This window comes from Lichenostomus cassidix, chromosome 8, assembly GCF_008360975.1.
Source record: "Lichenostomus cassidix isolate B80296 chromosome 8, HeHo_3.0, whole genome shotgun sequence".
NCBI classification, from domain to species: domain Eukaryota; kingdom Metazoa; phylum Chordata; class Aves; order Passeriformes; family Meliphagidae; genus Lichenostomus; species Lichenostomus cassidix.
The window spans coordinates 25,369,533-25,396,518 of NC_139489.1; the positions used below are offsets into that span (position 1 = coordinate 25,369,533).

At 48.2% G+C, this 26,986-nt stretch overlaps 1 protein-coding gene and 1 pseudogene across 1 annotated transcript; one reads left to right on the forward strand and one right to left on the reverse strand.

Moving 5' to 3' along the window:
* Window positions 1–40: 40 nt before the first annotated feature.
* LOC146434155 (uncharacterized) lies at window positions 41–2,772 on the forward strand. Its single transcript, XM_085068556.1, has 2 exons — window positions 41–181; window positions 317–2,772. The coding sequence occupies exons 1-2, from the start codon at window positions 110–112 to the stop codon at window positions 1,973–1,975; spliced, it is 1,731 nt and encodes a 576-aa protein (XP_084924682.1). The 5' UTR covers window positions 41–109; the 3' UTR covers window positions 1,976–2,772.
* A 3,036-nt stretch (window positions 2,773–5,808) lies between these two features.
* Window positions 5,809–7,584, reverse strand: LOC146434156 (uncharacterized; annotated as a pseudogene).
* Between the last annotated feature and the right edge of the window lie 19,402 nt (window positions 7,585–26,986).

Sequence of the window (26,986 nt, forward strand, 5' to 3'; positions counted from 1 at the left end):
ACTCCTAGGAGAGCAGCTCCGTCTGGAGACAGCAGCTCCGTCTGGAGATAGCAGCTCCGTGTGGAGATAGCAGCTCCCTGGAGTACGGTAGCGTCGGAGTGACTCCAAGATGTCCACGGACAAGGAGATGAGCACCGACGTGCAGCCCAAGAAGTGGCTGATGTTTGGCAGAAGGCAGAAGGTGAGGGATGGGCTAGCAGGCGGCTGCCTCGGGGCTCGGGGCGGGCTTGCGGGCACGGAGGGAGCTGCTGTGCCAGGGGGGCCGTTTGCACCGCAGAGGGCCAGCTGGTCCTCATCCTTCTCGTGCTCCGTGCAGCTGTCCGACTGCGAGTCACGGGCAGCCCCGCAGGAAGCCGAGGAGCACCGTGACTCCTGTGCTGCCTCTGTGGCGCGGGCGGCAGCAGCAGAGAGCCGGACAGCCCCGCACAGCCCCAGGGGCCGCGGCCAGGCTCTGCTGCGCTCGCTGCGGCGCGGCTGCCGTGCCATCGTGAGCGGGATGGCGGCTGTGATACGGCGACGCGGCCAGCAGCCGGGGACACGGCGGAACCTGCATCAGGGCATGGAGGCAGTGACAGCAGCGACAGCCCCCACAGCAGGGGCAGAGAGCCGGGCAGCTGCCCTGCACAGCCTCTGCTGGCCCCCCAGCCCGGAGCCCGGCCAGCTGGAAGCTCTGGGTGGGCAGGGGGCAGGGGCGGCAATTGGGACAGTCCTGGAAACAGCAGAGGGTGAGGAGAAGGTCTGCTTCAACCTGGAGCAGGTCCGGGAAGTGGACAGCTCCAGAGAGGGGGAAGAAGACCAAGACCAGAGCCTGGGAAGTGGAGAAGAGAAGCCCCCTGTGAGACCACGCGAGGCCTGGGCAGAGCACGGGAACCTTCCCCTGTGCACAGCCACAGGCCAAGCTCTTCCCAGCAGAGCCCCTCACAGCGGGGCAGAGGTGTCCATGTTCTACAGCAATCTGAACAACTTACCCCCTATGCCCTCAGTAAGCCAGGTGGAAGCTCGCAGGCAGTGGGCAAGGGCAGCAGCAAAGATAATCCTGGCAGATCTACAGCGTGAGGAGGAGGCCTTCTTTACGGATACCCAAGACAGCAGCAGCAGGGAAGAGAGCATTGACATGCCCTGGACCTTTGAACCAAGACTACCGGAGCCTTGCTATGGTACAGGACTCTTAGGGCTTTTTCCCCAATGTGAAGATCAATCAATGATGAAAGTGAAAGTCAGGATCGTGGAAGAGGCATGGCAGGAGAGCTGGGTTGTCATCACGGTCCGTACCATCTGGGTCAACCCCCTCTACCTGCAGCTCCTGGAACCGCTGCCAGGAGAAGAAGACGCTGAGCTGCCCAGCACATATCATAGCCTGGCAGCTTCCATGGACGCCATGCCAGCAGCTGCTGCCCTGGCTGGAGATCCTGAGGAACAGGATTACCCTGTGAGTCCCACTGCTGAGGAGGCAGAGACAGCAGCTTCTGCTGCCTCTGGGGTGCATGTGGCAGCAGCTGAACTGCCCAGCACATCTCGTGGCCTAGCAGCTTCCATGGACACCATGCCAGCAGTTGCTGCCCTAGCTGAAGCTCCTGAGGAGCAGGAGCCCTGCATGAGTCTCACTGCTGAGGAGGCAAAGACAGCGCCTTCTGCGGCATCTGTGGAGCAGGCGGCAGCAGCAGAGAGCCGGGCAGCCCCTCACAGCCCCAGGGGCCTGCTGCACTTGCTGCGGTGCGGCTCCCGTGCCATCCTGAGTGGGATGGCAGCTGTGATCCAGCGACGAAGCCACCAGCCAGGGACACAGCAGAACCTGCATCAGGGCACAGGGACAGAGACAGCAGTGACAGTCCCTGCAGCAGGGGCAGAGAGCCGGGCAGCTGCCCCACACAGCCCCTGCTGCCCACCCAGGCCGGAGCCCAGCCAGCTGGAAGCTCTGGGTGGGCAGGGGGCAGGGACAGCAATGGGGACAAATCCTGCCCACACCAGAGGATGAGGGGAAGGCCTGCTTCAGCCTGGAGCAAGGCTGGGAAGTGGAGAGCCCCAAAGAGCTGTCCCTGGGGGAATCAGACAGAGACCATCACTGGGGAACTGCAGAAGAGAGGCCTCCTGTGAGGCCTCACGAGGCCTGAGCAGAGCACATGAACTTTCCCTTGTGAACAACCACAGGCCAAGCTCTTCCCAGCAGAGCCCCTCACAGCAGGGCAAGTCTCAACTCCAGGAAGAGCAGCAGAGCCATGCCTGTCACTGCCACCAACCGAGGAGGGATGCAGCTCCAAAGAGCCCAGGAGTGTCTGAAGTGTGCCAGGGCTGTCCATAGCATGGGCAGAAGACACATGAGGTGGAGATCTGAGGAAGAAGAGAGCGCCTCAGGGACCCTCCTATGTTTGCCGAGATATATCTGTACCTTCCTAAGGAGGAAAAAGAAGACAATTAATAGAGTTCATTCTGTAGATGAATGTAGGGCTAGATATTAGTAGTGCTCCCTAGTAGAATTTAAATAATGGGATGAAGGCCATCTCATGCCTTCTATCCCTGTTTAATTAATAAATTACAAAGTAGGGTTCATAGAAAGTAACGTAAGAAAGCCAGAGGTTCAAGATTTAGAGTTCTGAAGCCTTAAACTAGAGATTAGTTTGTGAAGAAAAGTGGTAGGAAGCCCCTTTTGTTTCTGATAGATAATGTTATTCAAGCCTTGATCTGGAATATGTTCCTCTGTAATATGTTCCTTAGGCAGTTATGTTGAAGCTGTTGCAAAGTTTGAACGGGTTCAACAAGATGCTTTTGTTGAAATAAAAGGATTGAATTAATAAATCAGAAGTGCTTGTGGTTTTCATTGCGCTGTAGTCATTGTTTTGGGGTGGAAAATCCTGATGTCTGAAGCTTTTTGGTTGCTGGGCTGTTGCAGTGTGTGCTGTGTGGGGCTGAGGAGAAAGGCATTGCCTGGGGTGGGAGGGATGCAGGTACGCCAAGTCCTCATGACTTGTGCCACAAGGCATTTGTTTGATAACAAAGCCCAATTTTGGTCCAGTTCTACTCTTAGAGAGCTGTCCTGGAGCACAGATGATTCTGTAGGATCTCTGAAGGAAGGAGTGCTTGCGTGGCACTGCATTACATGGGAGACTCCTGTTTCAGACTTCAGGAGAAGGCAAACGGTGTCAGAGGAGGAGGATGGTGTGCAGGGAAGCACAGATTGTACAGCAGTAGCTTTTCCTTTGTTCAAGGTTCTGTTTCCCACTCCTTAAGTATGGACACATTTACCATCAACACCTTTGGTAGCAAAGGTTAACAAATTTACCATCAAACCTTTGTTAACAAAGTAAAAGAACAGTACCGTAGCTGCCAAGGACTACCCAGTGATCCCAGGGCAGTGAGGGCTTGGATTCTTCAGGGCTGGAGTTATTCTACCTTCTTAGTCTTGAGAACATTTTTCTGTAATGGAGATGAGTTGGCCAGAAGCAATGTAGGGAGGCAACAGGAAAATTAGCAAAAAGCAAAGGGTATTTCTCTGTTCCACTGTTCCCAAATACTATACAGTGATCAAATCAGGAACCTCAGGCTAGGACAGGGCTCCTGCTCTGTGCTTATGTCCAAGAGCTTCCTGTAATGCCCTGGCAATGAGGGCTCTGTGAACACAGTGTCAAAGGAATTGTTTCTTCCAAGGCCTCCACAGATCCAAATGAGCTAACAGATATTCTGGCCACTCTGGGCAATGAAAAATTACTTCTGCTTAAAGCAGACCCTTCAAACCCTCCCTAATACTGCAGAGCAGGTCTATTTGTCCCATATCAGCTACATGTTGTGACTGGCTATGTCTGTTTTAGGCTATCACCCACTCAGACTGGTACTGTGAGAGAGCCAGGGCCTGGCAAGGACTTCCAAACCTTTATGTGAAAAATGTAAAGTGCAGAAGTGCTGATCTCTGGGTTAAATTAAGCTCCATGGGGTTTCCTGTGCCTTGCACAGGAGTTAGTGGAAGTTTCTTTGAGGAGAGTTCAACATTCTTTTCCCAGAAACCATCACACATTTTAATTACTCCTTTCACACATCTGAACACTTTGTATGCAAGACAACCTTCCAGGCAAGTGTCTTTTTAATAACCTTTTAGTTAAGCCTGGTAGTTTTCATTTCACCAACCATTTGCTCTTCCCATATAACAGACCTTTGTTCAAAATAGTTCCACCATTATGCAAGAGGTTCAAATTCCATCGACTGCTAGCACCAAAATGCAGAATAACTGGATGTTCCCAATTACCGTGACTGCCTAAGCAGAACTGTCACACAACATAAAGGTGTGCATAAGTGGTGCAGTTTGATTGGATATTAAAGCCCCCTACAGCGGGAACACCCCATATCCAAAGGAGAATCAAGATGATGAACAGGGGAGACTGCAGCCAATAACTTCAAAATGGGATTAGAAAACGAGTGTGGAAACTTAATGCATGATAGCCTCTGGAACAGCTTTGTCATTTCTCTGTCTGCCTTCTCTCCAGGTCACCTCAGATGGTGCTGAACAGCACAGTCCCCACAGAACATCACTGGTGACCTCCCTCTCACATCACTCACCCACAGCCAGCCAGGATTCTTTTCATGCAAAGATCTTTCCTCTCTGAGAGGCTGCACAGCCTTCAGATTAGACTGAGCTGTTGCTAAGGGGCCCCATCAAAGGCCCTTTGCAAACCTAAAACTGAACTGGAGCTTCCAGCAGGAGGGAGTTTGGAGAAGTCTCACTCAGGGCCCAGTCATCCCAGCATTACAAAAGCACACAGACCACAAAACAGTTCGCTCAGGAGCAGGATGCAGATCAGTTCCTTCATCTGGAGATTTCTTTGAGGGATGAAATGAAAATGGTCCGTTAGTGACACCAATTAGCCTTCCATTTATAACCAAGTTAAAGTTTTGCTGTGGACAGTGGTTCCTCTTGATCTGAGCCAAGGACCTGACACCAAACATGACAGGACCCACTGTGTGACACCTGCTCAGCTGCTGCACAGGTGGAAGGTGCTGAGCTGCCCACATCTACTTTTGCTCTATGAAATATGGGAAAAAAATGGCACAATGAGTACTTTATATTAAATAGCCTGGTAGTAAATGCAAAGATACATTACCCTGGAGCTTTACCTTCACTCTGCAACTCCCCACTGAAACAGAAAGCTTTAGGAAGAAATTAGTGAAATGATGGCAGCTGGCAAAGAAAGAGGAAGCAAAGCCTTCTGACATGGGTAAGAAACCAAGGCTGCACCATCAGGGCAAACTGGATGCTTCTACCACAGTTGTTGACAGCAGATTAAGAGTCATTATTAAGTTTCCCAGTTAAAGCCCCACCGCCATCACTGAGGCATTACACACCTCTTTGGAAGTTACAGCCTTGGAGGGTTTGTCAACACCTGCAGCAGTTTCCCAGGTTATTTTCTAAGGAAATATTTCTTCACTAACCATATGAATCTAAATCAAAGTGAAGAATCTAACAGACGCTTTGGGCAATATTTGGACACGTCACAGAATATGGTTTTGTTATGGGAAGCTTCCCTATGTGGGAAAACATTTAAATTAAGAACGTTCCTATGCAAAGAGTAGCAAAGGTGGCTTAAATTTGGTCTTTTCTCCTTGAATTTTGTGTCCTCATACACTTCCTTCCACAGTACTCAACTAGATACATTTAGAATGCATGGTTCCATCGGAGACATGAATATATTTGAACCCCTCACCCCAGAGCATGCACCATGATAGCCAAATAAAGCTTTCCCCATTATTACCAGACATTCAATCCATCACACAAAAGTGCATAAAGTATTAATACTCCCTCAGATAGAAACATGTATGAAAAAATCAGGTGGTAACTGTTGTGTTTATTAAGGAACTGGTTTGTAGGTTGGGGTTTTTTTTAATAACCAACATGATGCTCCTGCTTCCAAATGAAAACATAACAGAAAGAAAAACTCAGCAAAATACAAGGGCAGAAGGGATAGAGGGACAACGCTGGGACTGTTCTAACTTAGCAAAGACCTGCAACAACAGATCTCCAAACTCAGTGTCAAAGAGCCATCACACTCAGGAGGGCAGGGCTGATTTCTCCAGTGAATTCTCACAGCCTGTGCTTGCACATCCCTGCACAAAGCTGGAGCTGATGCATCGCCAGCCCAGCAAACGCAGACAGAGCAAGCACATGTGAGTGATTTCAGTCTCCTCAAGTCTCCCATTTCATTACTCACTGGTAATTAGGTTATTTTTTCATACAAAGCAGTTTAAAGCCAGGCAGTGCAATCTCTCCCTGTACAAGTTCCAGAGCTCCCTGTGATGCAGCCTTCCCTGCCAGCCACTGCTGGGCAGTGGGTTTGGACTGGGCAGACCACATACCATGGGGTGCTTTTCCAACCCAACTGAGCAGACCACATTCAGGTAAGAAGCAACCACAGAGACCACAAATTAAAGTTTATCCAACTTGTGTGTGCGCTCATGCCTCCGCAGGGTCCCCGACTCAGTGAAGGAATGCCCACAGAAATTACAGGAGTAGGGCTTCTCTCCGGTGTGGATGCGGTGATGGCGCTGGAGCGATGCCAGCCGGGTGAAGGTCCCCCCACACTCCTCACAATAAAAGGGCCTTGCCCCAGAGTGAGTCTGCTGGTGTCTCTTGAGCCTGAGCAGCTGCACAAACGCCATGCCACACTCCTGACACTTGTAGGGCTTGTCCTCCCGGTGGATCACCTTGTGCTTGGACAGCAGGTTGGGCTTATCGAATCCTTTTCCGCACGTCGGGCAGGCGTAAGGTTTGAAATCCTCTTCCTGAGACTTCATGTTTTCGGGACAAGCCTGATCCGGGCACTCCACGCTGTGCTGGCTGCGGTGCACCACGGACCAGGGGTTCCTGGCCATGCCATTCCCCAGGATCACCATGGAGCGCTCGATCTTGTGCACGTTGCGCAGGTGCCTCCAGACGTCGGCTGTGCGGATGAAGCCCTTGTCACACTCGGGGCACTTGTGTGGCCTCTCGCTGGAATGGATCAGCTTGTGCATGCGCAGGTTGGCAGCGCGGGAGAACGCCTTGGCGCAGATGGGACAGCGGTAGGAGTTTTCCACCAGGTGAGCTCGCCTGTGCTCCTGCAGCTCGCTGACGCCGTGGAAAGAGGAGCCACACCTCTTGCACCGATGGGGCAGAGTTTCCTCGGGGACAGGCTGCAGGTTCTCACCAAACACATCCCCAAGATAGGTGTTTTTGTTGTCCTCACGGAGTTTTGTTATCGTTCGTGGTTTCCTGGGGCGCTCAGAGGAACAGTGATCGAAATCCTTATCTTCACTCTGCAGGTGGAAGCTGGTGCTGGAGGGGGCAAACTCCCCAGCTGGACTCTCACCTGGTTTCTGGCAGTAGGTGTCACAGGTTTCTGTGTCTCCACACTGCAGCTCTGCAGGAAGCTCCTGCTTTCCTGAAGGTCCAGCAGAGTTGCCAGGAGGATTGCACAAGTAATTCATGTCTGCCACCTGCTTCGTGGCCTTTCTGGGATAATTTGAATGCTTCTCCCCCGTGTCACAAATGTTATTCTCAGAGTCCCAGTCCACAGTCACATCCATCGTCTGTGGATGGAGGCAAATGCTGTGTTCATCTGCAGGTCATCATCACCCAGAGGTTTGTGTCCTTCATGGTAAGTCCATCTCATTCTCAGCTCCCCCGGCAGTCCTCCTTAGAAAATAAAACACCTGTTTCATCAGTAATTCTTCTTAAATTATAAATTTAGAACAGTGAAGGTCTTTTTCTTATTCAAAGAACGGGACATTAGTTATGCAGCAGGAGAAACACAATCATCTGCTATTAGATATATGGAAAATATACATTCAGCACACATAACATAGACAATGTTCAATAAAGTTGAATCCTCTATTATCAGCCAGCCTTCACTACCAAATATAAATTGATAATTCCCATTTTAAATTCACCTAAAGATGAGAAATCAGAGAATCCCAGAATGGTTTGGGTTGGAAGGGACATTAAAGACCATCTCCTTCCACTCCCTGCCATGGGCAGGGACACCTCTCACTAGACCAGGTTGCCTCAAGCCCTGTCCAACCTGGCCTTGGACACTTCCAGGGATGGAGCAGCCACAGCTTCTCTGGGCAACCCATGCCAGGGCTTCACCCCCTTCACAGTCAAGAACTTCTCCCTAATAATTAATCTAAATCTCTCCTCTTTTAGTTTAAAAATGTTCCCCCTTGTCCTATCACTATCTGTGTAAAATGTTGCTCTCCTTCTTTTCTGTAAAGTCCCTTCAAGTACTGGAAGGTGGGATAAGACACCTCTCAATATAAGCATGCGTATAAATGAACACATGTATGTAAAACCATAAATATTTCTGTATTTCCACGTGTACATACATCTAAAACTTGCCTATTTCGTTTCAGCAGGCTTATCAAGAGCAGTTAGCAAGGCAGCACAGCGATGTGCATTAAGTGAAAGCTCTTATTCACATCCCAGAAAGGCCAGCTCCATCAGCCACACAAACCACGCTTTCTTCTGCTGGAGACATGGAAAACAATCTGGATTAGCCCTCATCAGTCACTGCCTGGAACAGCGTGGCTCGACTCACCCCCAACTCCAGCCATTCCTGACAATTTAATAAGGAGCTGGTAACAGGAGTATTCCTCACCTCCAGCCCCCTAATTGAGCTGCCGGTGCCTCTGGGGCAGGAAAAGTTTCCAAGGGATGCTGGCGCTTAAGATAACTCCATAACCACGGCTGCCCATTTCCTGCAGCAGGGGGATGTTGAAATCACGGTGTGGGCTGAAAAATAGCAATAACAATACATACATTCATTCATTCATACATACATACATACATACGTATGTATGTATATTAAGAAAAGGAGAGATTTTTTTTGTTCCAGGCAGCATGAGCCCCCAACTTTTCCCCGCTCCGGTGCCCGTTCCCCGTGCCCCCGCCCTACCTGGGCGCTGCGGGTCCCGGCGTGGCCCCGCGCATCCCCCGCGCCGGCGCGGAGCCCCCGGCAGCGGCACCGGCGCAGTGGCGGCGCGGCCGTGCCGGGGATGCCGGCAGCGGGGCGGGACCGGCCATCGTGTTCCCTCCCCGGTCATCGTGTCCCCTCCCCGGCCACCGCGTCCCCTCCCCGCTCCGGCGCCCCGTTCCAACCCTGCAGCCGAGCCCTTCCCACCGCCCCGGCGGAGCGGATCCCGGCGCTCCAGGAGTCTCTTCGTGGAATCAGGGAATGGTGTGGGTTGGAGGGGACCTTGAATGTCGTCTCGTTCCAGCCTCCCGCCCTGGGCAGGGACACCTTCCTCTAGGCCAGGGTGCTACAAGCCCTGTCCAACGTGGCCTTGGACAATTCCAGGGGTGAAGCAGCCACAGCTGCTCTGGGCAACCTGTGCCAGGGCCTCACCACCTCACAGGCAAGATGTTTTTTCCTGATATCTAATCTAAACCTATTCTCTTCCAGTTTGAACCCTTGTCCTGTCATTTCATGCTCTTGTAAATAGTCTTGCCCCATTGTTCCTGTAAGTTACCTTCAGGTACCACAAGGCCACAATTAGGTCACCCCAAAGCCTTGTCTTCTCCAGGCTGAACAATCCCAGTTCTCTTGGCCTTTCCTCGTAGCAGAAGTGCTCTATCCCTCTGATCAACTTGGTGGCTTCCTCTGGACTCTCCAACAGGTCAAAGCCATTTCTGTCCCTCAGCTCCAGTTCACAGCAATTCATGGGGTATCCCCTGTGCCCCCTATCAACAGCAATAACTGTGAATTCATTTTCCAGCAGGAGTGTGGCAGTGACTTTCAGGTTCTGCCTTGTTGGAAGAAACAGGCTCTGCCCCTGTAAGGAAGGATCAATCCACCTCCCTGAATTTTGCATCCCACTTTCAACTTGAATATATCTTAACACCCAAAACAGTGTTCAGCATCTTCAATGGAGCCTCACCAGGGCCTTTCACAGTGGCTCCAGTTTCTAGAGAAGTCCCTGCCTTTGCCAAAGCCACAGTAGGATCACTGTCCATAGGCCTTCTCAGGCTCCTTTCCTCCATCCCTTGTAGCTTGGACAATTCTTTCAGGCACAGGGTGGGATTATTGAGGTAATCCTGTGCAGAGCCTGCAGTTGGACTCAATGATTCTTTTGTGTCCCTTTCAACTCAGGAAATTCCATGTTTTTAACAAGAGCCACCCATTGTCCAATCCCCCAGCTGTTGGGAAGCACCCTACAACTTCTATTTGACTACAACCAGTAGTACCTGACCCAGTCCTCCCATTCCTGTACTGCCCAGCTCTGTGCTTCCCACAGTTGAAACCACTCTCCAACATCCCTGTGCAATCTCACTGAGATAGCTCCTGCTTTTAACCCAGCACTGGGCAGCTTTGCACTGCCTTTTCCTAGCAAAACTCCTCCAGGTTTGGGAAATGGGCTCCATAATTAGGAGCAAATACAGAACTGAAATGACAAATGAACAAGTGTGTGCATCGCCAGCATGCAAATATGGTATAGAAGAATGCTCCAAGCTCTATATTATTTTTGTGATTTCACAGATCTTGCTAAAAATAGACATGAAACTGCTCTGCTGGGAGTTGAGGGTGAGGAAGAGAAATGTACCTACTCCTTCCACATGGAAAAGCAAGTTCCTTCTGAGAGCAGAGTAAGTGGCAGTTCAGCTCCTTCAGATGAGGCACTTCAAAAATAAGTTTGCAAGAGTCCTTTAATGACAGCCCTTGAATCCCTGAGAAACCCACACGCTGCTTGGAATGGCAAACCTTGCAGGGGAAGAACTGTCATTCCAACTTTCCCAAACTAGGAAAAAACCAAAACAACTCAGAAGATTTCAATTATTTTTACTGTATGTTTTCAGAATTTAAAATGCTTAGAGATGTTTCTTACTTAGCTGGGCAGGGTAAAGACTTTCTTCCACCTAGACCCAGGATGCACGGAATCACACACATCCCTTCTGGAAGACAAACACACAATTCTCCCCTTGTTCATAAGGAAAATTCTAGGAATACATAAGGACACGTACAATATCCCCACAGCCAAACATGTTTGTGTGGGGCACAGATGATGAATAGCCATTTTTAAAAAATCCCTATTGTGGTTTATCCCAAATCCCAAGGAATGGTGTAGTGCCAGCAAACACTGTTCTTCCTCAGAGAGATCATGGAGGAAAAGGCCAAAGCATCTCCACATGCTCCTTCTCAAAAGCATCTCCACATGCTCCTTCTCAAAAGCATCAATAAAAATTATGTTTTTTTCAAACCAAATTATTGTTTCTTGAGGTTCCTCAGAGTGCTCAGAGGAAAAGAATTCTCAACATTCATCCCCACACTGCAGGTCAGAGTTGGTGGGTTGATTCAATCACACTTTTGGTAGGAAATGTTTGGCTCTCCTTTTCCTGGCACAGCAGTTCTACATGGATTTCTTATTGGATTGAAGGTCTCACAGGATGCCCCTGGGGCTGGAAGGTGGTGAGGAATCTTCTATCACCTCCAGCTTCCCACCCTTAGTGAGGCTTCTGTGGAATCATCTGGGTGTTCCTCACCTTTGTGACAACTGTCAGCACCAGGAAACAAGCCTGCCTCCCACCTGTGGTATCACACAGTGCTCACTTATTAGGAAATGTGGAAACAAGCAGTGCAAATTCTCCTGCCCTCTCGTGTCTGGCTTCTTTCACGTCAGCTTCCTCGGAAAGGAAACAAGAATTTCATTATCTGCCAGGCAAAGCTAGTTTTTAATCTGTCAGTTTAATTGAAAATACTTCAGTGGTGATAAATAATGCAGAGCACTGCAAATGATGCCTCGTGGGTGAGATCAAAGACCTGGGGCAGCACCAGCCAGGGCCTCGTGTCTGCTGTTGTTGGGCTGAGATGAGACAGAGAAGGGATTCTGTGCAAGGTAATAAAACCACACACACCTCACACTCACACTGAAAAAAGTGTCCACACACTCACCAAATTCATCAGCACAGCCCCAAACCTCCCCTCTGGCTTTGATAACACAGAGCACTCTGCCAGTGTTTCCCTTTTAGCATAAAACAACAAAATTCAGAGATCTTTGCTCTATTGGTCCTAGGACAAACACACTTAGCTCTATCAACTTCCATGTATTTTGATTTTTCCACCTAATACTGAGATATTTAAGTGTTCTCAGCTTTCTCTTTCACATGTTGCCCATGATTTTATTAAATTCTGCATTCTAAGCCTTTCCCATCAGCCTTGATGAGTTATTCCAGCACACACACACACAAAAAAAAATCCACTGTAATCCTCAAGGAGAACGCAGAAAACTAATTGAATCACCCATTTCCTTGCAATATATGATTCCTATTAAAATTACATTATTAGTGTTTTGTGCCTGGCCTACATTCATATTCCCAACACACACATATATGGATGCCAAATCCCTTTTATTTATGCCACCTCACTTTTATGTGTCTTAAATGTGAAGAGGCTGTCAGGGCAGATGAGGATCTGTAATGTATTTGCCAGTCAGATCTACTTTGGAGTAATTTCTTGATTTAAATCTTCTGTTAAATTCACTAAAAATGGGAATTCATGTTTCACATAGCTGTCACAATGGGAGCTATGGGATTCATATATTTTCTGAAGGGTTTCACATCACATTCCATCAAATTTGAAATTTTTATTGGCCACAGAGGTTTCTGACATCTGGCTACTTTGTTTTAGGACTGCCATAAACACTATAAACATCTGAGAGCTTCAGACTCTTCCATGTAAAACAGGAAAAACAAATCCTAAGCAATGTTTCTCCTAAAAAGGAGCTGAGTCCAGAGGGATTTCACTGATATTTGGCTGAATTTGAGCTTTTAACTCGCCAGGGGGAAGCTGGGCTCCTTTAGCCCACTGAACTCTGGTGACAGACCTGCAATGCGTGCCAGGGACAGAGTTTTGAAAGAACACCCACACAGGACCCTCAGAGTGGGATTAAAAGCAAGTTCAGGATCTCTGATGCAGGGAATTGTTTCACTATCTCCATCCAGCTCCACCCTATTATCCTAAAATGCTTTTTCCCAAGGCTTGCCAGGATCTTCTACACCTTTGGGTTCAGAATAAACACTGAAACAACCCAAGCTCCATCTACACCACAAGCCAGAGACAGTTAAAAAATCCAGTCAGGCTGTAAAGAACATAGAAAAATTAACAGGAACAAAACAAGCAAGGACTTCAAAAAGCAGGCTGGTTGAGTAACAACTTTCTGGCATGTTTTAGCTTCCCAGACTTGCATTTTCCTCTGCACACATGCACGTAGAGCAAATTTATACATTTTGCTCTGTACTACTTTTTTTTCTGTATAAATTCCTAGGTTGGCTCAGCAAAGCGTTTGATAATCTATTCAATAACCGTTCAGCGCAAAGGATTTTCGCCGCAGCACTTCTTGAAACGTGAATGAGAAGCTTTTAGCGCTGCCGCAGGAAAGCACAAACTCTCTGCGAGTTCTTTTTCCTCTCCTTTTCCACGACTCTGCTCGAGCACAGGGGTGGGACGAGATGATCCAGTGTGGTCCCTTCTAACCTGGGTTTAAAAGGGGAACTAAACGAGCGCCTCTGGCTGCACCGCGACACCCCAAAATCCTGCAGGGGGATTTCCCCAGCCTGTCCCACCCTCGCCCTTCACTCCTCCCAAAACTGGCGCTCGGTGTTGGCGTCACCAAGCGCTGGGATCGGCCCCTGTCACACCCCCTGTGACACCCACGGCCAGGGCTCAGCCCCTGTCACACCCCCTGTGACACCCACGGCCAGGGCTCAGCCCCTGTCACACCCCCTGTGACATCCACAGCCGGGGCTCAACCCCTGTCACACCCCCTGTGACACCCACGGCCAGGGCTCAGCCCCTGTCACACCCCCTGTGACAGCCACAGCCCCTGGCACAGCCCCATGGTTCTGCCACTCCCGGAGAGCAGCCCCCGGCACACCCCGGGCAGGGCTGTCACAGCTGGGGACTGGCTCCTGTCACACCTCCAGTGTGACTGACACGGACACGGACGTCCTTTGTCACACCTCCAATGTGACTGACATGGACAGAACCCTCCCCTGTAACACCTCCAGTGTGACTGACAGGGAGAGGGACATCCTTTGTCACACCTCCAGTGTGACTGACAGGGACCGGTCCCTCCCCTTTCACGCCCCCAGTGTGACTGGCACAGCTGGGGACAGCCCCTGTCACGCCCCAAATGTCACCGAGCCCAGCAGGGACCGCCTCTGTCACACCCCTAGTGTGAGCAGCACTGCCCACATCGTCCCCCCAGTGTGACTGACAGCAGTGCGGACTGCCCCTGTCACACCCCGAATGTGACTGACACCGGCAAGCACCACCCCATCACATTCCCAAAGTGACTGACACCGCCAGGCACCCACTGTGTCACACGCCCAGCGTGGCTGACACAGGCAGGGACAGCCGTGTCACTCTCGAAGTGTGGCTGAGGCTCAGAGGCTGTGCTGTCACACCTGTGTGACTGGCACAGGCAGGGACCACCTCCTGCTCTGTCCCCCGAGGTGAGTGACACGCCGAGGCCATCCCTGTCCCCTGTCACACTCCCTGAGCCATGGAACACACCTTGTGAGGGCATAAAAAAACCCCAAAAGGAATAAAAGTGCCCCATGTTGCCTACATGTTCAAGCTCACCTGCTCAACCCCTCTCTGAAACACACCTGGAAGTCTTTAAATCAAACACTGAAATGCCCACAGACTCCTCAGATTCCGGTGAAAATCACTGACATCCAACCACAGCAGGGTTAGGGGTGCCAAGGTGTGGGGTGACACAGCTCCATTTCCTGCCCCTCATCCCAATTCCTTGCTAATAGCCTGCATCTCAACTTCTATGGGGTTTTTTATCCCCTCCAAAAGTGTCACACAGGTTCAGCAAGTCTGGGGACAAACTTGCCAATTTCCCAATAGTTCCCAATCAAAAGTCATGGCATTTGGGAGACTGAACCCTCTCCAAGGACAGCACTTCACCAGTTTATCAGCACAGCCCTCACCGTGGTTAACGCAGTTTTCCACATAAAATATTCTGGCTGCAGGTTAGCACAAGTTTCTAACAGCTCAGGATGCCTGGATACAGCGTGGGGACCCAACAGCAGAGGCCATGTCCCCGTGCCAGGCTCTGCCACTCTTGTGGCACTCTGTGACTTCTTCCCCAAGCAGCTGAGCTGCCCACAGATAATGGAGAAAGGAGTGCACAGTGTGAGTGAACAATCCCTAAATATACAGGAGAGATGGGAGAAGCCTCAGGATCCAGGACTCTCTGCTAAATCCAGGCAGGGGAATGATGCCTGTGCTATGCAGATGAGCTGTCATATTGTCTCCCACACAAGAGCGTCTCCAAAGGAACCTACACCTACTGCAATTATCCTGCAGCATATGGACATTTATAGGTCAACCTGGAAAAAAAGGGAGAGTAATGGTTGGCCAAAAAAAGCAGGAGCCCGGATAATTCTCTGGTGTTATTTTGGAAAATGCAGACATTGAGCAGGATAAATTATACATACCTGAGAGCCATTAGAAAATGTCAGATCGCCTCTAAAATGCATGAGAAGGGGGAAAAAACTCTCCAGCTTTCTTGTGCAAGAGGAGAATGCAGTATGTAAATAATATTCCCTAATAAAAATAATCATTGGAGCGAATTTTCAGGCTCATTCCAGCCCGCTGTTGTGCTGGGGACAGTGTGGGGCTGCATCCTGGGAGCTAAAGACATCATCAAGCTGAAACTCTGACAGAAGAGCTGCACTTTCATTGCTGGAGCAACCATGATGTATAATCCAGGAGCTCCTCCCGGAATGATTTCAGAGCAAACCCAGAATATTTGTTACCCTTCTCTAAATTGAGCTGGAAAAAAAATAATAACTTCTGCTGCCAACTCGGTGAAAAAACCACATGTATCTTGAGAGCAGATGATTTAAAAATGAAGACCAACCAACAATGCAATGCTCTGGGTGTTGGGGGAGGAAGAGGACTGGAAAATCCTGAAGTTTGCATTTCCAAACTCTTAAGTGTTCACCTCCAGCACATACCTGCCACATCCCCCAGTTTTATGCACCATCCTCAGTATATTTTTCCAAAGCCACAGCCTCTGATAAGAGCCAAATCCTCTGTTGACTGATGCTTCTGCTGGAGAGCTGAGATTTCTATAATTAGCACTAGAGAGAGTTTGGGGAGAGATCTGTCTTTTTTTGGTTTGGGTTTGTTTGTTTTTTTGTAGATTTGGATGTTACACATTTGAAAACAAAACACTTAAAACATCGGCACATCGGTTCATAATTGCAGAGTGGAGACGAGGAACACGTCAGTAGTTGAAAAAACATTAAATTTGCAGGAAGTGACTGAAATGTTTGCACAGAAGGGGGCAAATGGAGATAAGGCAGGCAGGCTGCTTGCATTGAGCTTGAGAAACTTGTGCAGCAGAGATTTACCCTTTTCAAGAGAAGTGAGGGGGGGAAGGTTGCAGGACTGTGCTGGGAATTACGTTCACAAAAGGGTAGAATCCCTCTTCCCTGAATATTCTGGTTATTTCTGGTATGATCAAGGTGCTGGTCTTTGCACATTTCTATGAATACCTTTTCCTCTGGCTTGTTTTTAGTTTTCTTTGCCAGAATCTTCAGGAAGAGTCAAGGCATAAAGATTATAGAATCATGGAATGGTTTGGGCTGAAAAGGACCTTGCAAACTGTGTGTCCAACCTCCCTGCAGGGACACCTTCCACTAATCCAGGTTGTTCAAACCCCATCCAGCCTGGCCTTGAACACTTCCAGGGATGAGGCTTTCTGGGCTGGACTGCTCCAGCAAAATCCCTTTGCACTGACTGTGCAAGGAGCACATCCCAAATTATGGCAAACATACAAAGAGCTCAGCAAAGCCCCTGCAACCCTTGAGGCACAAAAGGTCTGGTTTGATTTGCATTTTTCAGCCTCCCCGACCTGAACTGTACCAGGCACAGGATCATCTCCTCACACCAGGGAGAGCTCACAGAACACTTACCTGAAATAGAGGCGTCTCTTCTCCATCTGGGAGGAAAACAAGCTTAACATTTAAATCTGTCTGCAAGGTGGGAGCAAATGAACTCCTGAGCACAAAGGAACAAGAGCGCAATAAAACTAAACAGGTAATTGCTGATGGATTATCTGGAGACACAGGCTAACGCCAAAGCAACCAGGAGAGAGAGCTTAAAAATACCCTGTAACCAAAGCACAGCTCCAGTGCAGAGAATGGTCACAGGCAATCTCATCCTTGACACTTCTATATCTGCTTTTTTTTTTTTGAAAATCAGCATTTTTTCGGATTAAAAAACACCACTGGCATGAATCCAACTCACATTCTTCACATCGCTTTGCACACAGATAATCTGCAAGTGTCTCTGGGACCACAGGGAAAGTAAACAAAGTAAACCTTACTTTATACAAAATGATTGGCTTGCCAAGTAAAATATAGGTTTTCCTACTTTTTTTCCCCCTCGGAACTGAAACTCGAGCTAATGACTCAGAAAATGTAAAATGACCTGAAAACACCTGGAAAAGAGAGGTTAAAATAGTTATCCTTGTTCAGGTGAAGAATCTATTGGTTATCTGTCCTAGATTTAATTAGTGAAAACCCCAAAGATTGACTAGCTCAGCACAAAATTCCTGACCTGAGCCAGTTTCATATTTGACAGGATAAAATACAGCTACTTAGGAGAGCTGGAAGAACAGCACCTACGGCATGTGAATGCTGATGAGCTTCCAGAGGGGAAAAGGGCTCTACAAACGCAGCCCTGTTTTGAGGAAACAAATTTGAGAGATTCAACAAGTGCAAGGAATAACCAGTGCCTTTGGGTGCCCAGGATTGCCTTAGGGTGGGATTCTGGCTGCTGCATCCTTTTGGGTGACTTTTAAACTGAAGGAGCAGGGGCAGCCAACATAATTAAAGCCACTGTTGTAGGTAATAACTCCAAGATTCCCAAATTGCTGATAAATCTGTGATACTCACATAAAAATTAATGACCCATTGGCTGCAAACAGCAAAGTACAAGGCAAAACCAGATTTGTTGATGTATCTATTTGCCATTTGCTGCCTGTCCTCACACTGAAAGTGTTTCTGGTTATGGTTACTGTTAATTGCTTTTTATCTAACAGTGGAGCTTAGAGGCTTCAGCTGAGATGAGGTTTCACGGTGTTAGGCAATTACACAAACATGCAGATGCACAGAAATTCCCTGGTTTGTAATCTGGACAAGGCAGAACACAGTGTGTTATCTCGGGCCTGAAGAGAGGCTTCTGATTTGAAAAGAAAACAAGGTCTGACTGACCAAGGAAGCATCAGGGAAGGTTAAAAACTGACTCACTGCCTCCTTGTGCTTCACCTGTTAGAGCTCCCAGATTAAAAATTCATCCACGGCTGCTTGGATTTTAACTCATCAACAGGAACACACGGGAGCATCATGTTTTCAAACACTCCACGTCTTCAGGAGACATCCCTCCTAAGGAGGGCTTCCTTGTGCAGTGTCATTATCTCCGACAGATCTGCTTTGGAAATTTCCTCTCGGGGCTCCTCCACGCTGACAAGTGAATTCTCTGCATCAGAAATATTTGTTCAGAGGCTGCCAGGCTCATCAGTCACTTCCCTGCGAAGGAGGAGGTCCGGGGGGGATTCTGCTCTTCCCCCTCCCGTTGCCCCTGCAAAAATGATGTTATTGAGGAGACAACAAGTACAGCCACATGTCTGTGCCACTTGTCCCACTGTGACGCTGCTCGTTTCTCTGTGTCAGGGCTGGGGACAGCACTGCTGCCTTGTCCTGGCTCTCACAGCCACATCACCAAGCCATGAGAGGGTAACCTGGGCTGGCCCAAGAAGGATTTCCAGCCCTGTGGGCTCCCTCCTTCTCTGGGGCTAGGAGGGCTCAGACATTCCTGCTGGCTGTCAGCCACGGAGCTAATTATTTGGGACCTATCCATGCAGAAAAGAAACACAAGCATCCCAGCGTGGGGTTGTTGAACACACACCTTTGGACTGATGGCAATTCTTCATGGAGAGCATGAGTGATTTGCGGTGTCTCCATGTGGATGAGGAAAGGATGGCTGGATTCAGGCAGCATCCAAACTGGGGGGCTACCAAAGGCCTCCTGTGGTTCCTGCCTTACCTGAGGAAGAGCTTCCTCCAGCTCTGCCTGACACTTCATCTTTAACAAAGCACTTAGGTGTCTTATTTCTGAACAGGGAGATTTCTTGTGCACACATAAATCAGCCTCTCTCGCGCTGGAAAGCTCGATTTTCTCCTAGCCAGCCTTTTCTGAAAGCAAAGGCTCTACCACGAGAAGGAAAAATACCTTCCCCTGTTCATTCTCAGACATGGTACACAACAGTCCTTTCCCTTACTGAAATGTTACTTCATCCCATGTTCACCAATTATGAAAATTATTTTGCTTAGACAGAGACGAGGAAAATACAGTGTAGCTCGTTCTTGTTTTTGTCACTGGAGAAGATTTGATTTGGCCTCTTTGAAAGATGGCAAAGGACTCATTTGTCCTGATTATTCCACTTTGAAGCTGGTGCTGCTCTCCTACACATCAGGAACCAGATGAACCCAGTGGTGAACATGTCAGGCTTTGAAAGGTGCCACAGGAGGAGAAGTGTTATTAGCTCATCCTGCTAACAAAGGTGTCACACTGGATTTTCAGCCTCTCCCTTACTGCTGTATCTATGGTTTCTGAAGCCAAAAGGCAAAGGCTCATTAATTAACAAAAGAAGCTGGGAGATAATCTTGTGATTAAGTTATTGGAGTGGGACCTGGGTTGGTTTCTCGGTCCTGGGCTGGTTGCTATGTGGTATTATTCAAATCCCTGCATGGAGACGAGCAGGAAGGCGACAGTGCCAGCTCCCCATAGGCTGCCGGCGCTGTGGGCAGGGGATGCTGCTCAGCACATTCCTCATTATTGCCAGCTGGAGTCACCTCTGCTGGGTGTGAAAGAACCCCCCAACTCCAAATGCACTGCACGTTCTGCAACTGGCCTTTGCTCAAGCTAGCTATTTTTCCAGAATCTCCGGTGATTGACTAAATCACTCCTCTTAGTGGTTTTTTTCCCCCATTTTCTTCTGTTTCCTAGTGAATGTCTTTACCTTCTGTCTGTTGCAAATGTGAACAGTTTTAATTAGGTGCTGTTGAAATGTCTTTTGCAGTTTGGCATCCTATTTGGTTTTGCTCCTCTCGTTCTCTTTGCAGTTCTGTTCCTTCCCACATTGCTTATGTTTTCTTGTTTGTGGAAGCCTTTCTTTATATGCATAATTTAATCATGCCGCACTTCAATTTTGTCTCTAATAAGCATAAATAGGGAAAAGGGCAGCTGAAGCCCATCTCTCCAGATGCTCCTTAAATAATCCTCTTTTCCTCCAGAGTGTACCTCAAATGTTACGGGTTTTCAGCTGAACTCAAGGACAAAGCACTCAGCTCAATAGATTTGTTGTGTTTTCAAATTATATTCTTAAATGACTTGATTTTTTCTACAGCTTCAGAGATCAGACTGAGTCTGCACCTTCAACTGAGGTCCAGAAGAGCAGCGAAGTGCTTGAGAAACTCAACAAGGGGGTTTGGGGGGTTTGCCATTAATCCAGTGGTGCCATTAATCCAGTTCCTCATCCCCTCTTTTTCCTGCTCTAGGGTTGAACTACTGGATTTTTCTTTTGCTCATATTATTGTTATTGAGTCAGCAGCAAATCTACAGTTTTCTGTGGTGTAGATTCGGGTTTGGTGTCTCTCTACTCCAACCTCAGTGCTCTAATCTATGTGCACTGGGTGTCACAAAGTCATTTTTTATATATTAACCAGATCACTGTTGATCCAGTTATATCCAGCTTATCTGGAGAAGTCAGTAATTTCAATTAAGCTGCATTATGCATTTACTTCTGGTTATATAAGAGAAGACAGACTTTCCCTTTTATTCCTCCTGATCTGCAGCAGCAGTACCACGGAAATAATGAAAAATGGGGCTGAAGTGAAGGGCAGAGATGTGGCAGCTCATCTCTAACACCAGGGCATGGTCATCTACACCTAAATCCACTTCAAAGAGGGAACTTTGACAGCTCCACACAGAACCTATTCAGCTGCAGCCTCTGCAATCTCTCCCACGATCTGCTCTAGCGTTTACCTTACACCCATCAGGACTAGGTTTCCCCTCTCTCCTCTGTCATGTTCAAGCTGCATCTGCTTTGCTGTTGTTGAAACCTACTTCTTCTCCCACCAGCCCACGTGTGGTGAGCAGGATTCTTACAAATGTGCACCCTGTTTTCAGACCTGGGAAGCTGTGGATGCCCCATCCCTGGAAGTGTTCAAGGCCAGGCTGGATGGGACTTTGGGGGCTAAAGTCCACCCCACCAAAAGGAGGGAGCAAGGATGAGCAAGATGAGGTTCCTGAGGAGTGGATAAATGAACAGCGACACCTCTTTAACATTTATTCTGCTGAGGTTTGACATAAGCCATCCCCTGCCATCATGTTATCAGGGACAACTGGCTCGCTGCAGGGAAATCACTGAGCCAGGCGTGGGAGAAGAGAGGATTAGGCAGGAGAAGGCTTGGGGTGTGATGAATGGGATTTGCAGGCAAAACCTCACACTGCACTGTCACTGCCTCCATCCATGGGAGGGAGACATGGACTGAGCTGAGCTGTTTCTGCAGCACTTTGTCCTGGTTGTGGCTCTAGGCAAAAGGTGCAGGACCTTTCCAGCCTCTCCTTTGTGCTTTGAGGTGTCGACAAAACCCTTTCAGGGTGCTCTGGGGGGGGATCTGTAGCTTTATCCTGACCTTGGGAGTACAAAGGCTTGTCCCTTCTTCCATATATTGTGGGAGCACAGCAGCAGGGCTGTCCTCAGCTAACTTGGTGCTGCAGGTCCATCTCTAAAAGCAATTATACCAGGAATTCTGGTTAAAGATAATACTTTTACTTTCGTGTCATCAAATGAGGACACACACAAAAAAATGAGTATCCTGTAGTGTTTTCCCCAGTAAATAGCATTTCATCCACCAAATACTCATAGTTCAATCCTGAGGTGACACCTGTTGAATTTGATTCCCTCCTTCCCTTAAGCACTTGCTGGAAAAGCTGCAGCCCTTCACTCCAAGCTCAGTGGTCTGTTTTGGGCCCAAGGTAAAAATCCAAACTATGAACCTTTCAACTGCAGCCCATGAAATTGGTACCCTGAAAATCAATTCCATCAGCACATTTTTCAGGCTTCCCTGGGACACTTTGGAGGATTCAAAGCTTTGATCTGACTCATGGCTTGAGTCCTTTTTAATTCCAACTCCACCCTGAGACAAGAAGGGCCAAAACACCAGCAGAGATTCTGGACAGGGGATGGCTCAACCAGAAGAGAAAGACTTTTCAAGAAACCCTGCTCAGCACAGCTTAGTGCTCAAATTTTCCACCCCAGCATTGAAGTGACCTCCAAAATGATCCAGCACATTGCTTACCTAGCGCAGGCTCTGACACATCACAGGTTTGCTCACGCTTAATTGAAGCAGGAGAAGCCCTGGGTAACCTGGCTCTGACAGGCACCATGACATTTTGTTTCTGCAAGGGGAAACCTCAAAGATGCTCCTGCCTGATAATGTCTGACTGTTTTCACAGTTCACATTTACAAAAGAAATAGGTAAAAATATCTACAGCTACCTGAGAAAAAAGAGAAGCCCTTTTTACCATGCAGACTGGAAATCCTAGCTTCAGAATTAAGGCAGCTACAATCACTAGTTGCTTTTTTGAAACGCTGGCCAAACAGCTGCTGTTTGACGTTTGTGTGTGCAAAGTTACTGTACAGAAAAAGGAAAGAGGGGAGACGTGTTTGGAAGCACAGCGGGAGCTGCATGCAGGGGAAAACACATGGCTCCTTCCAGCCTGGATTGTGTGATTTAGTGCTTGCCTGGATCATGGAGATGAAGGCGTCATGTCCAATGTGCTCTCTGGGTAGTGGAAAAAACAAACACTCAGGGTAAAGCAGGTCAGTGGTGTGAATGGTGCCAGTGGGGTCACCCTGGCTGCACTGGGGGGCTGCACCAGCTTTAGGGCATCTCACACACCTCCCATCAGGGCAGAAAGCTCCAGGGAGGATGCTGCTTAATGTGGATGCCTTTTTGTGATTCTGGGTGGAAGCAATGGGTCTGTTCAGCATCACCATGACCACACTCACTCGTGGTGGCAGAGATGCTCCAGGTCTACTGAGGGCCATAAGAAAACCAGGAGCCAGAGCAGGGTGGCAGCAGGGTTAAGATAATGCCCAGGGAATCCTCACAGACGGAGATGACACGGCCAGGTGGGTTCAGGGTGGGACTGCAGATGAAATGCGTGCCTCTGAGCTGATGGAAGCTCAGCCTGCGTGTCAGGAGGGCCACACTGCAGCGTCAGCAACCAGCTCATTCCAGGAGAACAGGAATGCTGGGCCAGCAGTGCCAGCCAGCAAGGAATGCTCTGGGGAACGGTGACAGATGACTCCAGGAGGCCCTTAAAATAACACTGAGGTGCTGGAGCAGGAGAGAGGTGTGGATGAAGCTATAAAAGCTGACCTGATGACCCCAGCGCCTTCTCTATCACGGCACGAAGCCCCAAGATGTGCAGCCACAGTGCAACGACACTGAGAGGTGCTTCATTAGAATGAAGGATGGGGGAAATAAATAAAAGCTGAAACCCTTGCAATGAATGGACAGCAAAGCCCAGCAAGCACAGCCTGTAAAGCTGCGCATCAGAGAGAAAAGAGGCACTGCTGAGCTGGCAGTGGGAGAAAAGCAGAGAGGAAATAGGGATGGGTGTTCCAGGCACTGCAAATCCCTGGAATCAGGCTGCTCACTGCTGGGACATCAGCTCTGTCCTCTGGGAACAGGAGGATTGTCCTGGCCGTGGCAGCAGGGAGAGATGTCCAGCTCTGCCCTCCCTTCACAGCTATCCCTGGCTTCCAGCAAGAAACCAGACACCACAAACTGCTCGGCTTATTCGCCTTCATCAATATTTTAATAGATACTGGTTTTTTACTGTAAGAGACATCACTTCTTGTTAATTTGAGTGCTGGAATGGCACTGGCAGGCAGAATACCTTGGCTCCAAATGAACCCTGAGGGGCAAAGGGAAATATATTCCTAAGAACAACAATTGGAAAGAATCTAACTCAATAATAGATTTTGTTTGGTATCACTCTGGCACCAGCAGTCATCTTCCTGTTATTTTTAGGTTCTGATGACGCCAACAGGTTTTGCTGGTTTTTTCCTTTATGGGGGTTTTATTTTTGCTGTTATGCAAAAAAAAAAAAACCAAAAAAAAAATCCCAAGGAGAACATTTCCATAGTTTAATCACATGGAATAAAATAGAAATTATTTCTAGAATTTCAGACTTGGTACTTCTAGATCCTCATCAAAATATGCAGAGTTTTGCTGGAGTCTAGAGAGGAAGATAAGGACTCCTTGGCTGGATTTTGGGGAAGGAGAGAGGGATGGGATGAGGACAGAAAACAAAAACATATTTACCCAGCCAGATAATAACAGGGTTTTAGATGAAGGATGTTACACAGCTCAAGAGGCAGAATTTGTGTTTAGAAATACAAAACAAACATCAAGATCATCTTGTTTCATGTGACAGCCTCTTTCTTTGTGTTTTTCTTTCCAAGGGATTAGTCACAGAAGTATTTATTTGAGATATTAGCTGCAGCAGCTACACAAACCAGCCACCAAATATTATGAATTTCTATCCAAGTATTGTTGTGCTTTCCACCAAGTCGTGAAATTCTTGGTCTTTAAGAATAGTATTTTGAAGCACTTTCCCCCATGATTTCCTTTGCTTTGTGCATCACAAAGGCTTTTTTTTTTTTTTTTAATGCACTAAGTGGCTTGGTACAGGGTGGGTATTGGAAATCTAGCCCCAAAGTGACCACTGGCTGTGCACCCAGGGTGCTGTGATGATGAAGAGGTGTCTGCTGGACCCCAAACCCCTCTCCTTTATCCACTCTGAAAGGAGCAGCAAGCAGGGAGGGCTTCCATGGAACATCCCCATCCCTTCCCAGGACAATGTGGCCAAAGAAAAAGCAAAGACCATCAGCTGATCCTCTTGAATTCCACATGGCCCATGGTGACAAATGCCCTGCAGAAGAAAGGATGTTGTTCGAGGGCTGGCCAAAATGAGAGTTAACCAAACCCTTAGAAATGAGGGAATTTGGATTCAGGGATGGCAGGATCTGTATCCCTTCCCCGATTTTACTGCCAGGCTTGAGGCATTTTCTGTTCTTTCTGGAGCACTTGGGATAAAGAGACATTGGTTATAAAACCACTTGGCTATGAGGAGTAAGAGACAAACTATAAATCCCTATTTTCAATGGTTGTTTTCAAACTTAGACGTCACTTCTGGGCTCTGAGTTATACAAGATCCCACATTTTTCAAGGTTTAATAACTGGTGAATTCTTGCTGGTTTGGGCTTTTTTTATAAATTATTATGTTATTTTTACAATTACAAAAGGTATTTGCAAAACATTTGTTTTTTTTCCCGGATAGCTTCTGGCTGCTTTCAAGCTGAAATTTGGCAGTCGGCACACATTTCTTATTCAACAACAGACACAGATTCTGCACTTTAAAACTTGTGGTGGGTACAGGCCCAAGAGGGTTTTTTCCCCCCTTTTTCTTTCAAATCTACATTAAAATCACATATGACTTTTTTAGTTTGTTTTGTTTTTAAAGCAAAAGCTACAACAGAAAACACTGGACCTGTTAACAAGAGACTATTAGCCACACACTGCCCAGGTGGCTCTTGGCAGAAAGGGATTTTATCAATAATAAAGCTGTGGAAGCTGATTAATTTTACAGTGGGATGATTTAATACTGGGCAACCAGATTGCCTTGGAAGAAAGGATGTGTGGATTGCTGTATCCCTTTGACACTTTTCCCAAGCCAGCCCCCATCAGCTCTGCCTGGTGCTTTTCCTGTTTGCTGCTGGTTGGGGTTTGATGGTGGGCATGAAGGATCTGGGATTTGGGATTGGGACCTCCATTAGCATTGCTGGAGGGGAATCCCTCGGCTGATCCAGCTCCCTCTGGCCTTTTGCATCCATCACCTATTTCCCTGGAGGGAAGCACGTCAGAGGAGAGGGAAATGCACACATCTAATTTTAACTTTGAAGTGGGGGAAATGGCGGTGGGATTTTTCCTGGAGCTTCTTCTTACTCTCCCCGCTCCCTCCTCGCCCCAAATATCTTCACAGACTTTTTAAAACCTGCTTGGTTTGAATTATGCACAGGCTTTCCTAGTGTTTGCTCTGACCGGTGCCTTTGGGTAGCTTTTTGAAAAACATGAGGAATTAACATTTGAAAAGGTATTCCCACACACTCTTTGAGCAGGAAATGTGGCTTCCTTCTCCACCCACTGTATCACTAAGCAGCTTGGAGATAAATAATGGAGACTTTCATGGCCATTGTGGTTAAAAACCATCACCCGGGCTGGGATAATCCCTCAATCCTGTCTTTGCTGAGCAGGGAAATTGGATGGGGAGCTGCACCTAGATATCCATGTGTTATCTCAGACATTGCCACCCACAGATCTCTGCTTAAAAGAGAGTGAAATGCAAGATTGTAAAACGGTTTGGGTTGAAAGGGGACCTTGAAGATCGTCTCATTCCAAGCCCCTGCCTTCCAGTCTCCCAGGTTGCTCCAAGCCCTGTCCAACTGGACCTTGGACACTCCATGGATGGGGCAGCCACAGCTTTTCTGGGCAGCCTGTGCCAGGGCCTCACCTCCCTCACAATCAGGATTTTTTTCCTAATATCTAATCTGAACCTATTCTCTTTCAAACTCAACCCATTCCCCTTGTCCTGTCACAAAATGCTCTTGTAAATAGTGCTGCCCCCTCTCTCCTGTGAGCTCTGCTCAGGTGCTGGGAGGCTGCAATTAGCTCACCCCAAGGCCTTCTCTTTTCCAGGCTGAACAATCCCAATTCCCTCAACCTTAATGAAGTAGGATGGAGTAAGCCACATCCAGAAACTCCTTTAAAGCAGCTCTGGCCCTGCCAGATCTCTGTTGCTGGCACTCGGCAAGGC